The sequence below is a fragment of the Parambassis ranga genome, chromosome 18, assembly GCF_900634625.1.
Source record: "Parambassis ranga chromosome 18, fParRan2.1, whole genome shotgun sequence".
Classification (NCBI taxonomy): Eukaryota; Metazoa; Chordata; class Actinopteri; family Ambassidae; genus Parambassis; species Parambassis ranga.
This window is the reverse complement of record NC_041038.1, coordinates 5,387,566-5,403,927: the sequence shown is the minus strand read 5'-3', so window position 1 is coordinate 5,403,927 and position 16,362 is coordinate 5,387,566. Positions and strand designations below refer to the sequence as shown.

Genomic DNA, 16,362 nt, shown 5'->3' with positions numbered 1-16,362 from the left:
TTTCTATGCTTCAATTTATAATGTCATTTGCTGAAACAACTGTCTGTATTACCATAGAGTAGCAACATAAATAATATAATTTTCAAATCAGGTTTAGTGAATATTACAGTAAAAAAGGCATAACTACCACCACTAACTGCCTTGTTCTCATCCCTTTTGCACACATTGCCCTATCCTGATGTTTATAAAACAAAAGTATCATTAAATACATTAAACTATGCAAAAAAGTAATATTTAATTCAAGCTATAAACTGCAGAAGAAACATGTTTTAAAGCCATTTAACTATTCAAATATTGAGTGTAGCCAGTCTTTGTTACTTATATATGAGTTAACATGATTTATATATGTTTAAACTATAATAAGCAACAGTGCAGTGTCTCAAATAGAATTTATCTCATTGTTGTGATGTAATTTAACTAATCACATACCCTAAAATATGCAAGTGTGTAAAAATGCAGGGCTTTCCTCCATCTGCTCTCACTTTGCATGGCTTCTTATCCTCTGTGATTCTCATCCCAAACACACTTTACAAAGGTCAGACCTAGTTACAGCAGCCACGTCGTCAAATATTAACTGCTCATATTGATCACAAAAAAACAGGGACAAAAAAAGGGTTACATTTTGTTTACTTATGTGAATGGAGAAGTAAGGCGGAGCATGTGAGAATTTGGACCAATCGCGTCGACAGGAAACTTTGATTGACGTAAGAGCGAACCAATGACTGAAGTGTACAGCTGGACGAGCGCGACCCGACACACCGTTTTTTTCCCTCGTAAGGTTTATAGGCAGAGAACTGTAGATTCATGCGTTTTTTTGCCGAATAACGTGCACAAACTGACACAAGAAACAAATGTTCACTTGGTGGATTGGAGATTATTAGAAGAATTTCTTTACTGCGTGGTTTTCTTGTGACAGCCGGGACCGGAAAAGCGCCGTTTCTCCCCCCTCGCCACCACCAAGACAGCTGGTTTGCGGATTCCCCCGTTTGCGCTTCAAGTTGAGTGGTGAGTGTTGTTATTTGTGCAGTAAAGGGGAAGTGTTTGCTACAAAAGAGACAAACATGAGCAGCGAGAAGACAATAAGTCCGCAAAACTATCGTACAATAGTGCATTTAACTTAAACTTGACTATTTCTAAATAAAAATACCATCATGGAAAAATGAACGGTGGTTGATCAACAAAAGAGGTTGCATGTCTTCCCATGCATTAGAACTAGCAGTAATGTTTTATCACATTACAAGTTGTAGTGATACCTTCAAATAATCTGCAGTCTTCGAACTGTTAGATCAATATCTATTGTTTACACACTTTCTTTTTTTGTTTGCGCCATCATAACAATATAGTACCCTCATATTTGAATTAAAGCGTAACATGTCCTGTTAGACGTGCTTTAGGTGCCAGAAGTGTGTTTATAACCGAAGCCACGCAGGCATTTGTGTTTTCGGAAGAGTAAAGAGTGTAGTGGCGGTGGGGCTCGAGGGGTGTTTGTTCGCGTGCTGCGTTCAAGGACCCACTGAGTCTCGAACGTGGGGACTCTGATATTGTTTTTTTGGCAAGATTTCTGAAAATAAAGTTACATATAAATACACCCTGAATAAGCTGCTGGCTTTAGTTGTAAGGCTTCTACTTAAGGAATGTAGAAGTTATAATTGTTACGGACAGAAGCAGCAGGATCAGCCCTCCTTTGCTGCCAGGCAACCACAATGCCAGCTGCTGTCAATCACTCAATCAGGCTGTGATACAGCACTAGTAGTACTTATTGATGTCAAGGCAATGTCCACGTTAGTCTGTTTATTCTCACGTGCATTTTATTTTCAGAAAGTGCAGCTAAGGAAAGAGGGTCAATGGTTTATGGCCCATTTCTTCTTAGAGTGTATCACTGCTGGATCTTTTCAATCTTGGGATCCATTATTTAATGACACACTATTGGCCACTAGCGGTGTTCACATGGAAATACTGTGGGAGGATATGACCAGATGCTGTTTCTTTGAATGTCTGCAACTGATCTTCTCAACAATAAACAAATATCAGTTCTTTCTGACGGCACTCTTTGGCTGTTAGGTTATAATTTGCTCTTTACACACACTGTGTATCAGCACACCTATGTATATCAGGATTAGATAATATTTAAAGTTTGCTAAAAATTCTTAATTTGTACATGAGTAATCTAGTAAAATAATAAATTAAGTAGTTATGCAATTTCACTTACATTTACTAAATGTCGTCTGTTTCGGGGCATTGTTTATTAATGACAGACAGGCATTCCATAATTCCCACTTTGTTGAAACACCCTAAATGCCCCAGTAGACCACATGACCGACCCAGCTTTCTAACGCTAGCAAGGTGGCTAACAGGATTTAGCTAAGTTGAGCTACGTTGCATCGCAGCGCTGAGGAATCCCCACTGGAGAAACGACGAGCACGCACTCTTCGCAGTCTAGTTGCAGTAACTTTGTGTAACGTTACACGTTAAGAAAAACATCAAGGGCACGATGCCAGGTAACTTTAAGGTCTAAACATCGTAAATGTTAACGGTTCGTCATGTATGGGTGTGAGGCTGTTGTAATCCCCGGAGCGGAGGCTTGTTTTGTTGACCTGCTTCACTGATGCTGCCATGCTGTAGCAGCGTGCTAGCTGTAGCGGACCCTACTTTGTTTGGCCTTAAGCATTCGAATGAGAATGGGATTTGTCCTTGATGCTTGATTTACATGTTATAATAGTTTACTCTGACTTTTTCCATTTGATGATGTGTTTGCATTTAAGGCATGTTTATATAAAAGAGCTTCGCAGCGTGGGTAGAAAGAACAGTTTTCTGCCATCCAGCCGTCTAGCCTTTGTTGTTGCTGCTGGGATAGCATTCACCTTAGGCCCGTTCATTGACAGCACAGCTATGTGTACCTATATTTGCAGCCACTGTAAACTAGCCACTTAGCATTACCTCGGCTAAAACCGTTCAATCCCTTTATCAACTTGCCAGGTGGGCCTGGACACCTGGTTTAGCCCGTTAGCTCTGAAGACGTTAGCCGACTGTAAGCCACGACGACACAGCGCCTGTTACATACAGTACACTAACTGTTACATTACATAATCAGTCTTGAACCTTTTTATTCTCTGCGTTTCACGGCACGTATTATCACAGAGTTTGAAATGAACGAACCCACCGTTGTTTTTAAGTGTTTGTCATTCAGCAAATCGGATCCATGTGTTCGATATTTTTACACATACACACAGGTAATTGTGGAAATAAGAAAAAAATAGGAGCATATTTTGTTTAAACAAAAGCATAGAATTTACTATTGTTCATTGTAGAAGTGTGCTTCTGATTATGTTTGATTGTTCTGGGATCATCTCATTTCAGTACATTACTTGGGTCATTTAAATGAATACATTCACTCATTAAACACAACAACTAGAGATGTAATGATGCACAGGTGAGAAATGCTGTTAAATGGACATCATCAGCACTCAGGAAGAGGCTTTCTTTGTATTGTGGAAATGCGGCATTCAGCAAGGTAATCAATCATGATGAACAGCCTGAAAATATCCCATCTACTCTAATAATCTCTTACTTTAATTCAAAAGCACAGTTCTGTCTTGTTTAAAAGTTTTGACTTTTTGTAATGCCCTACAGTAGGAGAATTTTCACCTTCCTGCTGTTTACACTCATCAAACTGAATCAAATCGCCATCTGCTCGGAGGTACAGAGGATGCCCCATCTTGGCTCTCTACTAACTAAATATTACATGGTGACCTACACATGGTTATGCAACGCAAACATGTTAAGTGCTACACGCAGTACATCATGGCACAATGCTCACTCGCTCCTTTTATTTATTCTGGTTCACTTGTCATGTAAGTCTGGATTACTTAAGATGAGGCATAATTTTAGTGAATCTTAAAAACTTAGAAATTTGACTTGACTAGTTTTAGACCTAGAAAAATGTTATTAACAGATCTCTGTTTTGCATTGTAGTTTGGTTGCCCAGCAACCAAACTCTTGTTCTTTACTAGCTTTGGCTGATGCTCTTGATAATCTGGGTGAGTGAGAATTTTTGACACGTATAACATTATGGACTATAGTAAAAATGAATTTGAATGCATTGGCACAAGCTTAAAGAACTTTTGCCTTTTCTCTCTCTCCTGTGTCTTGACTTTATTGCCAGCATGTTGGGTATGCTTCACTGCATCTTGGACTTGTTTATCAATGCCCACAGATAAGCAGAGGGAAACCGACATAACTCCTTTTCTTAGTCTATTTAAACATGTACAATACATGTAGTTTTTTTGAACTCCCCTGATGGACAGCATGTCTGTTCTGCTTTGGGCCAAACTTCTGCTCACACATGTTGATTATATTTTGTGTGTTTCACCGACAGAAAAAGCAGGAACCGGCATCAAAGAAATGTTACGTCCTGACTTTGAATGTGGGTTAAGATTCTTGGAATTGGGCATGTAGTCCTTGAATATTAAGCTTTGCAAGTATAGTGTTTATGTGTCTAATTAGGCTGACCCTGTAGCTGTGTGCGACGCTCTGCTTTTTTTTCCCTCCCCCCTGTGAGGCTGCAGTTGAGTCATGACAAGTCTGCAGCTGGCTGGCAGTCTGAGGATTATGTCATTATTGTGGGCGTGTCTGTGGAAGAGTGCAATATGGATACATTTAAATATCATAATGCATCCCCCACTTGCAGACATGTTGACGGGTGTTCCCTGTGGTCTTGATGAAATCCAGCTACAGTCTAATCTCTGCATAAGGGGTGAAGAAATGAAAAAGTACCCCAGTGAACAGGGACAATCATGTGACCTTGTCCACTATTTACAGACAGATTTTATATTTAGATGTTGTGTCTGTTTGTAAGGGACTGTCCCACTGCAGAAAGAAAGAGGATATATATATATAATGAAACTGCTCTGTAGTTGTGGAGAGTTATTTTTCCAGATTGTAAGGACTTGTACACTTCTTTGAGGGACATCTTTTGGTGTTAATAGAAACAGTATAACCAGTGGTCTATCCACCTGACCTTGAAATGTGTTTTTCCCATTTACACCTAAAACGTTGGGGGAAAAGAGGAAATTAGAACTAATTTACATAAAGATGACATTGACTAGATTTAGGATTGAAATACTGCTGATGACAAAAGAATGACTGAACCCAAAGATGAACTGCCTTTATGTATAAATGATTTGCACAGATGTGTAAGCCAGTAGCTTCATCACACACAATGACTCGCTGCATTAGACTTGGTTAAATCATGCAGCAGCTTGCTGAAAACAAAATGCTGAATCTGGCCTTCTGTTCAGACCACATCAGTCTCTCATGTTCTTGTTTATGTGTGACATCTTGAGACGTACTGTGTATAGTGGCATGTTGTTCTGGGTGTCGGGGTAGTGGCCTCAAGCCACATGGAGTCTAGTATTGCAGGTTAAATAATTTACGTAATTTTGTAATTTATTTCACCGATTTAACCGTTTCTTTAGAGTTAACCTGTGAAACAACATTCAGATGTACTGATAGTAGTTGGAGTAGCACCACATTATGTATGCTCACGTTGCCCTGAAATCCTGACCCATTAATGGGGGAGTGACTAAATGGCACTAAAGCTGTCGCTAAGGAGTTGCTGTCCAATTGATTACATAAATCTTAACTGAGTGCACCCTGATCATCTATTAGTTTAAAGGCCTCGCTTCAGCCTGACTTCGCTGTTAGTTTAATATGATGGAGTGTGCAGCTTAGCGTTGTACTCTGTTTATAGGTTTGTATTTCTACAAAATAGTTCACTTGTTTAACTTTTTTAAACTACTTTACTGCGCTGCTCAATTTCCTGCCTTTTCCATCCTTTATTTATTTTAAAACTTATGTGCCTTGATTATTTTGCTCTACACTCAGAAGCTTAACCTGGTAGAAAGAATAGGAAGCTGATGTGCTGTATTTTCTTATTAGCATAAATTGACAAACCTGTATGGCTTCATAACGGATCTCTGGACCTGTGTGTGTGTGCTCCTCTGGTTAATAATAAAAACACTGTGTCCTTTAACTGCAGTGCTGCAATTCACCAACCTGGAAAAACTATTGATTAGTCATAAAAGGCCAACATCTCTAAGCCTTAAGTGTCATTTCGGTGTTTGCAGAAGGAATATTTTTAGATCTAGTGGCACAGCCTTGATTGGTGTCTGTGCACAGAGCAGGATCGCTGTCAGTTGGTGTTAGTTTTCCATCTGTTTCTTATTCAGATCATGAGCTATAGACCCTGTTCAGACTTGTGTAATAATCAATCGGATGCAGCCCGATTCCCGCTCTAGCTGGATTGATTTTTTTTTTCTTAATCTGAACAGTGCAAATTCGGTTAAAACCAGATTGATTTCAATCCAGCAGGATCCACCCGGAGTCCCTAAAATCTGGATAAGGTCTGCACGTAAATGAGGCTAGCAATTCCGACTAGCAATGTCATACTTCCGGGTTCACAGGGACAGTATACAGGTCGCGTACAAAAGCCATTTGTAAAACATCCGTCAGTACAAAGTAGTACAAAAGCTTTGCTCGAAGTTTATTATCGACATGGCTACATAAGAATATACCTCGTTTTGGACCAGGAAAAAAAAACTAATGAAACTGCACAATGCAGAGTAGATTCAGTAAATTTGTTTTTGTATTCTGTTTTCTGATCTATATTTTCAGCCTCAGGTTTTGAAAAGACCCAACAATAACACACGTGCAACTGTTTTTTTTCCCCCACACAGAGCCGGCTGAGATGAGCGGTCCAGAGGTGGCCAAGACACCAGGAGGCGGGGCTCCAGGAAAAGAAGGAAAGGAGCCAGTGGCCAATGGGCACGCGGGGGAAAGCAATGACGCCAATCCATTTGCTGAGTACATGTGGATGGAGAACGAAGAGGAGTACAACAGACAGGTGAGAGCTGGAGGGGGATGCTATAAACTCTTATGTGCAGTGGATTTTTTGTCTCCCTTTTCTGACCACTTATATCTATTTAGTTTTGGAGCCACTTTTTCTCATGCATACACCCTCTGTGAGGGCACACTCACCCTCAAACTTCCCTTATTTTGGAAAATTCAGCTGGGATATTGTATTATCAGTCCAAGGTTTGGTTATGTAGGCTCTGTTCCAGCATCAGGGTCTTTGACCAACTTATCTTTCTTGTTTTAAAACAGTGCAGATATCTTATTATGTTGCAGCAAAAGATGTTTTTAACTTGGCTCAACTTAAGCTGCTACAGTCTGCCTTGTGCTGGCCAATCAAATATGTACATTATAAAAACGCCAAGCATATGTTAAAGATTTACAAACCCTCATGTTATATGTGGTTTATCCAGTGAGAGTTGCTTATATTTCAAAGGAAAAATATCCACTCGCATTTGGGTCATGATTTAAAGGCACAAGTTGGGAACAACGTGCAGCTAAAGTTCCTGGGTGAACTACCTCTTCACTGCTCCACTTAAACACTCTTGCTGGTTTTTACTTACTTGTTTATTTTGTTTCCTCCCTCATCATCTCCCAGGTGGAAGAGGAGCTGTTGGAGCAGGAGTTCCTGGAACGCTGCTTCCAGGAAATGCTGGAGGAGGAGGACCAGGATTGGTTCATCCCTTCGCGTGACCTCAACAACCAGGGGGTGGGGCAGCTGCAGCAGCAGCTCAACGGCCTGTCTGTCAGTGATCACCACAGCAACCTGGAGGAAGTGGCGGTGAGTCAAATCCGTCAGATTTCACATTTATTTTCAGTCAGTTGGGGCTAAGGAATACGTTCTTATATTCTGTTGGTTATGTCTTATCTCTTGTGCAGAGGAAGAGCGTCTTGAATCCTGAAGCGAAGGAGTTTGTCCCAGGGAAGAAATACTAGGAGTCCCCCTCACCCCCATGGCGCCTCCACGCATACACATACACGAACACACACACACGCACACACCAGTTCTCACATATTCTCAGAGACTCTGGCGGTCACAGCCGCGCACACACTGATTCCCACACGCATGTATGCACACACACTTAAAGTCAATGGCGTTCTGGCAGGCCCAGTTGGGGGGTGGGGGGATTTCTTTTTCTTTCTTCTTTTTTTTGCTTCTTTATTCTTTTTATTTCCTGTTTGTTTCTTGTAAACTGAGGGACATTGGGAACCAGGGTGGGGGGAGTGTAGTACCAGCACTGCCCAGCTGCGGGCGCTAGCTCATCATTGCATTTCAGATGACTTTAACATTTAGAGAGTATGCAGAATTCACTCAAGTTTCCTCGGATTTTAGGCAGCTACCCAGGGAGTGATGCCAAGACAAAACTTAAATCCAAACGTTTTAAAATGAGCATTTCTTAATTTACACAATTTGTGTGCTGTTAAATTGAGCGTAAAATAATGCCAGCAAGTTGAGGGTTTCTGGGACAATAAGTTAAGAGAAAGACTAACATTTCAGGGGACTTGATGAGTTTCTGCCTCTGCTCTGTAAAGTTATCAGTCAGTCTAACCCGTTACATTTACTCTAGCTCCTGTGTATCTAGAGGCATGGGTTATTTGTATCTGCAGCAGCTCTGTTCCAAACCAAGTACAGACCCGACCCTCCCTGCACAATTATTTTGCAATTTGTGACCAGTGAACAGAGATGGACAGGTGTAACCATGGATGAAATTATTATTTTCCCAATTTATGTGGAAGTCTGTGTTCATGTTTTGTCCAGTACACAAAAGCAGGGGTGTGCATGTCCCAATAATGTCTCAAATTCAGTTTAACAATAAAAAAAATGAGTAGAAAGCAAGTCATATATTTTTTTTTTTGTGTATTCACAGCTTTGTTCTTTGCTTCATTTTGGATTTATGAGCTGTCCCACCTTGTTACAGCGGGGGGAGTATTTGGTCTGGAACACAGCCATTGCCTCTTTCTGCCAGAGCAGCTTGGTTTGTTCAGTATCAGATCAAGTGTCCATATCCAAATCAGGTTTTCAAACAGCCTCTCCTCCTTTTTTCTTTCTTCTTCATGTTTTTGAGGATGAGGCGTTTTGTGTCTGCTGGGTATAGTAGCCTGTGGTGTCCATTCAGTCCTATTTGTAGAGGAATAAGTAGGTAGAGGAAACTGTATCGCCATAGTCCTTCAGAGTAAAGCAGTGAGGAGCATGGGGCGGGCAATATTGCTTCCTTGCTGCCTTCCTCGTCAAAGGACACAGATTGACTTTTTTGAGGAAGTTCTGCATTTAAACCATAAATCATCGGTACAGTCTGGGTTTCGCTTAAACCATCGCACCCTAGTGTGAATATATTATCCGTTAAATTTGAGCCAATAGGAAAAACATAGTTATGATGCTTTTCAGGAAATCCAGATTCTGATTGGCATTTTTTTTTTCTAGCTGTCTTGGCTAAAGCAGATGCAGTATTGTCACATCTTATGATCTTGACATCTCTTAATCACGCCACTGTTAATTTGTGGTGGTAAGTGGTAATATATATATTTTTACTTGTGACTTTTGTGCACGCAGATGTAAAGCATCTGACATGTAGCATTCGAGTCCACTTTTCATCAGTTTTCATTACCCTTTAACAGTACAACAGATACTGTAAAGTCCTGGTTTAAAGGGGAACTTCCTCTTACAGTGTTGGACCACAGCTGTCGAATGGCACCCTCGTGAAGCCAATAGGAATGTCCGCCAGGTGGATTGTACAACATGAAATCATTTTTGGTGATTTTGTTTGAGTTAGATGACAGTTTAAAAAGGTCCAGAAGACACAGAGTATGAATTTCAATACAAATAAAAATAATGAAAAAAGATGAATAAAGATGTTAAAGACAAGTGCCTTTTGTCAGTGTTTTTGTTTGATTGCTTACAAATTTGTTACTAAAGTACTCATTTAATTTCAGTTCTATTTGTTTTGAGTAGATATTTCTCAGCACAACCGTTCACTAACGGAGTGGACGGACTGTTTTTTTGTTTGTTTTAACCACAGGGACATAAGATATGGAAGAAGAGAGAAGTATTTTATAAATAGGTTTGTACATGAAGATGCAATAATGGAGCAGTTGTCATGTAAGACATGCAGGAGAACTCCTGCATAAGTACATCAGTGCTGGCAGCTAAATGTAATAAAAGCATTCAGGGAAGGCAACAACTGCACACACTTTACTGTCTTTGGGTGACTGCCAGTAGATGCTGTACTGCTGTGTTATGACTCATCTTATGTCCTCAGGCAGGATAAGTGGAATCATTCTCGCCTAGCTGTAACTGCTATCTCAGTAGGGAAGGGCTTTTCATTTTTTTCTACCTGAAGTGTATGCAAGTTTATGTGGTTTGACAGACAAAACATCTGCTGTGTATTGAGACATATGCTCAGATTAAGAATGATGACTTTAGTGACGAGGAGGAGGGAGACGATTAAAGTCACACTGCTCACTGATAATGTTAGGTTGAGATACACAACATAAAGGGTAAAATATAAGTGCATAAAAAGAAACTGGATACACTACACTAATCAACGTACATACAAGGAGCTCTGTTCTTTCTCTTTACTTTGGCATCATAGTTGATTTGGTACTCTGTCAGCAGTGGCTTCGTTTTGGCCTTTATGTGGTTAGCTGCCTGTGATCTGGCATGAGGTTGGGTAGTGTTCCCAGGTATGTAAGGAGCAATGGCTTTCATCTTAAAGCAGCCACTATCAGGACACATAGTATCTGATGCACAGCTAAGAACATAGGAAAAGAAAAGAAAGAAAAGAAAAGAGTATCAGGAAACAACACAGTACAAGAGGGAAATGTGAGATGGATATTAAAATGGTCAGGTCTGTGGCTGGCTTACTAGGTGTGGGGCTTTTCTTTCAATTTTGAGCATCTAATAATCACAGCTGAGAAGTTACAACAAAGTACAGTAACTGTTAAAGGGTGTTTTCTCTCTAGCTGCAGCTATGGCAACAAGTGGTTCTGTTGTACTACTAAGATTACTGCTAGGTAATGAGGCTTAATTTTGGTGAACCTTAAAGCAAATAATGTCTGTATTAACATTACATAAGTCTCCTTAAACCTTTCACCACAAAGAGGGTGCTGCTGACCTTTCTCTTCTTCACACAATGCCAACTGAAACTGTTTCCTGTGTCCTGGCCTCTGTCAGAGTGGAGCCAAAACCTGCCGCTCCCTTGGGAAATGGAGAAAAAAGGCAGGGATGAGTGGAAATTAAGGAGTCTGGAGGACAGCACAGAGTGTGAAGGTTTCTGTAATGCTACGTAGAAACTAAACAGAAAAGTGATCTTGCAGCAGCATGAGTGCACATTTGTATGTTTTTTGCTTGTAAACCAACATCCAAACCATCTGTGTGTATATCAACACATCTATCTATCTATATATGTATATATATACATATATATCTATATCTGTATATATATACATATATGTATGTATATATACATATCTGTATATATATGTATGTATATATATATATATATATATATATAGATAGATGTGATACATGTATATGTATATATATGTATGTGTATACACGCACTGCTCAAAAAAAATAAAGGGAACACTAAACTAATACCTCCTAGAATTCATTGAATGAAATATTTCAGTTAAAAATCTTCATTCATTACATAGTGGAATACATTGAGGACAAAATAACATAAAAATTATCAATGTTAATCAAGATTATTATCCCATGGAGGTCTGGATTTGGAACCATCCTCAGAATGAAAGTGGAAAATCACATTACAGTCTGATCCAACTTGAGTGGAAGTTCCTCAAGACAAGTCAAAATGAGGCTCAGTTGTGTGTGTGTGTGGCCTCCAAGTGCCTGTATGACCTCCCTACAATGCCTGGGCATGTTCCTGAACCCAGGCCCACTGCACCAGCATATGGTCTCACAATGGGTCTGAGGCTCTGATCCCGTTACTTAATGGCAGTCAGGGTACCTCTGGCTAGCACATGGAGGGCTGTGCAGCCCTCCAAAGAAATGCCTCCCCGCACCATTACTGACCCACCACCAAACCGGTCATGCTGGAGGATGTTGCAGGCAGCAGAACGTTCTCCACGGCGTCTCCAGACACAGCGAACCTTCTTGCCACAGCTCGCATTAATGTGCCATCCTGGATGAGCTGCACTACCTGAGCAACTTGTGTGGGTTGTAGACACCGCCTCATGCTACCTCTAGGGGTGAGAGCACTGACAAAATGCAAAAGTGGGCAACATCAGGCAGAAAGGATGAGAGCAGAGAAATGGTCTGTGGTCAGCACCTGCAGAACCTCTCCTTTATAGGAGCTGTCTTGATAATTGCCTCTCATTTCCACCTGTTGTCTGTTCCATTTGCACAACAGCAGCTGAAACTGATTCACAGTCAGTGGTGCTTCATAACTGGACAGGCTGATTTCACAGAAATGTGATTGACTTAGAGTTACATTGTGTTCTTTAAGTGTTCCCTTTATTAATTTGAGCAGTGTATATATATATATATATATATATATATATATTCTGCTGAGGCTGGCGCTCACTGAAGGGTTTAAACTATTTTCACCATTATCACCTCATTTTTAAAGATCAATTTTATTATAAATCATGAATGTGAAAAACAATTTTAACATTACATTTTAAGTATAGATGTATACATTTAAATATCAATTCTATGTAAAAAATAATTGATTGTTTTGAGATATAAATCATTGTCTTGGGATATTGTAGTGAGATCAAAGCATGTGCTCTACCATTATTACATAATAATTATCAAGTATTGTAAACAAGTATCCTTAGAATTTCAAACTGCATCTTCCTTCACTGGATTCTCATTGGCTGCTGCTAAAAGTGTGTTGGTAAAAAATGTTAGCATTGGCTGAATAATCCAGAGTTATGGTGGCACCTAAACTCTGAGCCCCCAGATAGGCACCTCCCAGGGCTGAAGACTGCTGCAAAATCAGGAGACTGTACCCACGGAAACGACCCTTGAACTTGTCGGATGATGCTACTTTATCCAAGACCTCAGTGAACCCTGTAGAAAAGCACAGAGAAACGAGTCGTTTTTTTTTTCTGGAAGCTGTTTTAGAAGGGTTTTATGATTTTGGGCCACAAGGACACTAACCTGGTTTCAGGAGCTCCCAGCTCTTCCACACTGAGCCCACACACAGGATAGGCAGGCCGAGGTCACCGGTCAACAAAGGCTGAAAAAATAAGAGATCAAGTATATGAAAGGTGTGAAACCCCAGGACTATATGAGTGTGTGTGTGTGTGTGTGTGTGTGTGTTACCTTCTGTGCTGCAGGTAAGACTGCCTCTACATGTTTTGCCAGGACTCTCCCCGCCTGAGTGAACACATACTGACAGAGAGCATCTCCTCCCTCTGCACCTTTAAACATACAAACATACTTTGAACTACTTGTACCTTCTGAAATCTTAGAAGGAAGCTACACGCCACCTACCTTCAGCCAGTTTCTTGCAGAAACCAGCAAAGTGGGACTTCTGGAAGTTCCTGTAGAGGTGTGGCAGCATGCCCATCAAATCTGAAACCTACATTTTTCCCACAACATGGCACATCAGAAGTGATAAAGCATAAAGTTCTGTTTCTGTGTTAGCTTATAACTAGCAAGAAAACACATTTTGTGCGTTCTGACCTGAAAGTACTCCTCCATGGCCTTTCTAACATGTGTGATGTCATGAGGGGGAGGGACAAAGTTGTCTTTGGCATCAAAAACTATCTTTACAGCCAAATGTGCAGTCCAGAATGCTGACAGACAGAAAGATGTCAGTTTATTCTAGTACATACAGCTATACATTATTTATGCACAGTATATCACCATGGTTACCTGATCCTTCATCGCCCATCATGTGACCCCAGCCTCCACAGCCGATCTGTGAGCCATCAGGATTGACTAATTTGCAGTTAGAGCCAGTCCCTGAGATCAGAACTATACCCCCTGAGAGGAAAACAGAGACTCTCTGAGCTGAGGCGTCTGGTATTATATGATCTCATTAAGCCATAAAGTTGAGTAGGACATACTAAGACTTACATAAATGTATACATAGCTAATATCACATAGAGGGTCACATAGATATGTAACTGCAGCTTTTAAATGATCAAAATAAGCTCATGTACACATTTATAGCCCAAAGAAGAATATGTATGTTGTAAAATGTCTCCTGTATTATTAATACCATATTGGCAAATATTACATTGTTGAAAATGAATGAATTTTGTGCTGAGGATTGAGAGCAGTACAAAGACATCTCAGAAAATGACAGGTTACCTCGATCACTGGCCGTTGCCATGGCACCAATGGCATCTGTGGTGATGAAGTAGTGCTTGCTGAGACTGGGGAAGCGTTCCTTCATATCAGCAATCAGTTTGTCAATAGCAGCTTTTTGCTCCCCTCCACTCAGAGACATGCCCTACACACACATTAGAGTTTAGTATATATATATATATATATATGTGTGTGTTTATTACTTTAACTGGTAAGAAGCTGCAAACTATGCATATTTTGACTGACCAGTGAAGACAAAAGTGTGTTTGGATCCAGTCCTGCCTCAATTTTGGCTCTCTGGACCATGTCGTTGATGGTTTCAATACATTTGTCCACACCAACTAACTATAACTCAGACAAGGAAAACATAAGAATCAGATCGGTTATGTGACAAATTAATAAATTCTTACTTCTCCTCACCCAGTGGTTGGTGGATGGTCCCACTGTCTCTGCCAGAATCTTTCCATCTCCAGACACCAGTACTGCCTTGGAGTGAGTTCCTCCACTGGAAGAAGGAGACAAGATACAGAAATCAATTGACAAATAACCACACAGCCACCCAGAAATCATAATAAAGAAAGAGTCATTTGACATTGAACAGGAATCAGCACGGGCACATATATGCAAAAAGTCACATAAGTAAATAATTTCTGTTGAATTTTAACTGACAGTGACAGCAACCCAAAAACAAAGGGGACGAGAAGTGGTAACGAGACAATCGCATGCAATTAAAAAAGCTTCCTGTAGTGCAGCCACAAAACTTTTTTCAGTATGGTTTAGCTTTTCAAGATGTCAACACTAAAACAAGACGACAAGAGTAAGAAAAACACAAGCTTCAACGAACAGTGCCTGAGAAAATAACCTTATAAACGTATTATTGTATATTTTAATTCATTCTTACCCCTCTACACCGCCGAACACAGATGCCATGTCTTATTTCCTGTTTTGGGCTCGTGAACTGTGCAGATATCGCGAGAGTAGCAGCTGAGCTCCAACCTGTAATACCTCTGAACAGCCAGCAGGTGGCAGCTGTGTTCTTGGCTTTTCAATGTGCAACAGCGTTACAACAAAAGCTACGAATTATAAAATAAACAACAAAAAGCCATGAAATAACAATACAATTTTTAGGCAAATGCTTGTTACAGTACAAATGGCATAGTGACCAATATTTTTCACAAAATCACCTATAACTGTTAGATTACACACAGTGCACGGTCTGTACGCCATAATAATTTACAGAAACTGAAAATTAAAGACAGTCTCACTGACCATATGTGGTGATTTTATAATGAAAGGAAATGGACAGGAATTTCTGGCCCCGTGTAGGAAAACGAACCAATTAGAAGTCATTTTTTTTGTCTTGACTCATAGTTTAAAAATCCACACTCTGTGTCAAGAATAATATCTGACAGAGATTTAGCACCATTTCGTTACAGGCTGAAAACAGGGACACCAAAGTTACACTGTGAGCCAGCAGGAGGCATCTGCAACACATTAAACTAGGGGCCTGCATGTCTTGCCAACATGGGCTGCTTAACTTCAAATTCCTTGAATATTTCCTAAGTATATTTAAGTTAAAATAGTAATATTGCAAAAGAAAGTGACAGTAACTAATATTTGTTTCCGTAAAGAATAGTGGTAGTTGTATATTAGATGTAAGCCTATACCTGCAGTGATGCCCAAGAGGTTCTTTATCCAATCTAACAGTCACGTTACCGTCACAGTTTAACCGAGGCATGTAGCGTTAGAAAGTGTGTGTGTGTGTGTGTCAGATCTGAAACAGAGAAGTTACACAAGATTGAGGAGGTGGGCGGAGGGAAGAAGAGGAGCAGCTCGGTGCGCTCACCACGCGCTGCTCACTCCTCCTGCACGGACACAACTGCGTCAAGAGCCGCAGAGTTAACACAATACTGGATACTGGCTTATTTTTCAAAGTAAAAGGGATTTAGCAATATGTCCCATGACATGGCTCATAAGAGTTGACTTTTAACAGAAGATGAAATGTTAATTCTGTCAGAAGGGGGCACTGTCTCAGTTTGAGGTCCTGTCTAGCAAATGAGGGGCCCTCAGAAGAGAGAGTCTAGAGGTTTAGAAACACAAGAGTATTCATACTATGTATAGCCAATCCGAACACAATGATGCTTGTGTGTGCTTTTATTTTGAAGGCCTAA

General features: G+C 40.3%; 2 protein-coding genes across 3 annotated transcripts; one reads left to right on the top strand and one right to left on the bottom strand.

The window, feature by feature from the left end:
- Positions 1-728: 728 nt before the first annotated feature.
- paip2b (poly(A) binding protein interacting protein 2B) lies at positions 729-9,772 on the top strand. 2 transcript variants are annotated; one of them, XM_028429641.1, is made up of 4 exons: positions 729-1,005; positions 6,735-6,901; positions 7,508-7,690; positions 7,789-9,772. In XM_028429641.1, the coding sequence occupies exons 2-4, from the start codon at positions 6,746-6,748 to the stop codon at positions 7,843-7,845; spliced, it is 396 nt and encodes a 131-aa protein (XP_028285442.1). In that variant the 5' UTR covers positions 729-1,005; positions 6,735-6,745; the 3' UTR covers positions 7,846-9,772. The 2 variants fall into 2 exon arrangements, with proteins under 2 accessions (XP_028285442.1, XP_028285441.1); XM_028429640.1 differs by lacking the exon at positions 729-1,005 and adding an exon at positions 2,336-2,498.
- A 2,713-nt stretch (positions 9,773-12,485) lies between these two features.
- nagk (N-acetylglucosamine kinase) lies at positions 12,486-15,995 on the bottom strand. The gene is made up of 11 exons (XM_028429352.1): positions 15,859-15,995; positions 15,093-15,264; positions 14,612-14,696; positions 14,438-14,536; positions 14,195-14,336; positions 13,754-13,864; positions 13,562-13,674; positions 13,370-13,457; positions 13,199-13,296; positions 13,034-13,112; positions 12,486-12,943 (listed from the first exon to the last, which is right to left on the bottom strand). The coding sequence occupies exons 2-11, from the start codon at positions 15,119-15,121 to the stop codon at positions 12,741-12,743; spliced, it is 1,047 nt and encodes a 348-aa protein (XP_028285153.1). The 5' UTR covers positions 15,122-15,264; positions 15,859-15,995; the 3' UTR covers positions 12,486-12,740.
- Positions 15,996-16,362: the final 367 nt, after the last annotated feature.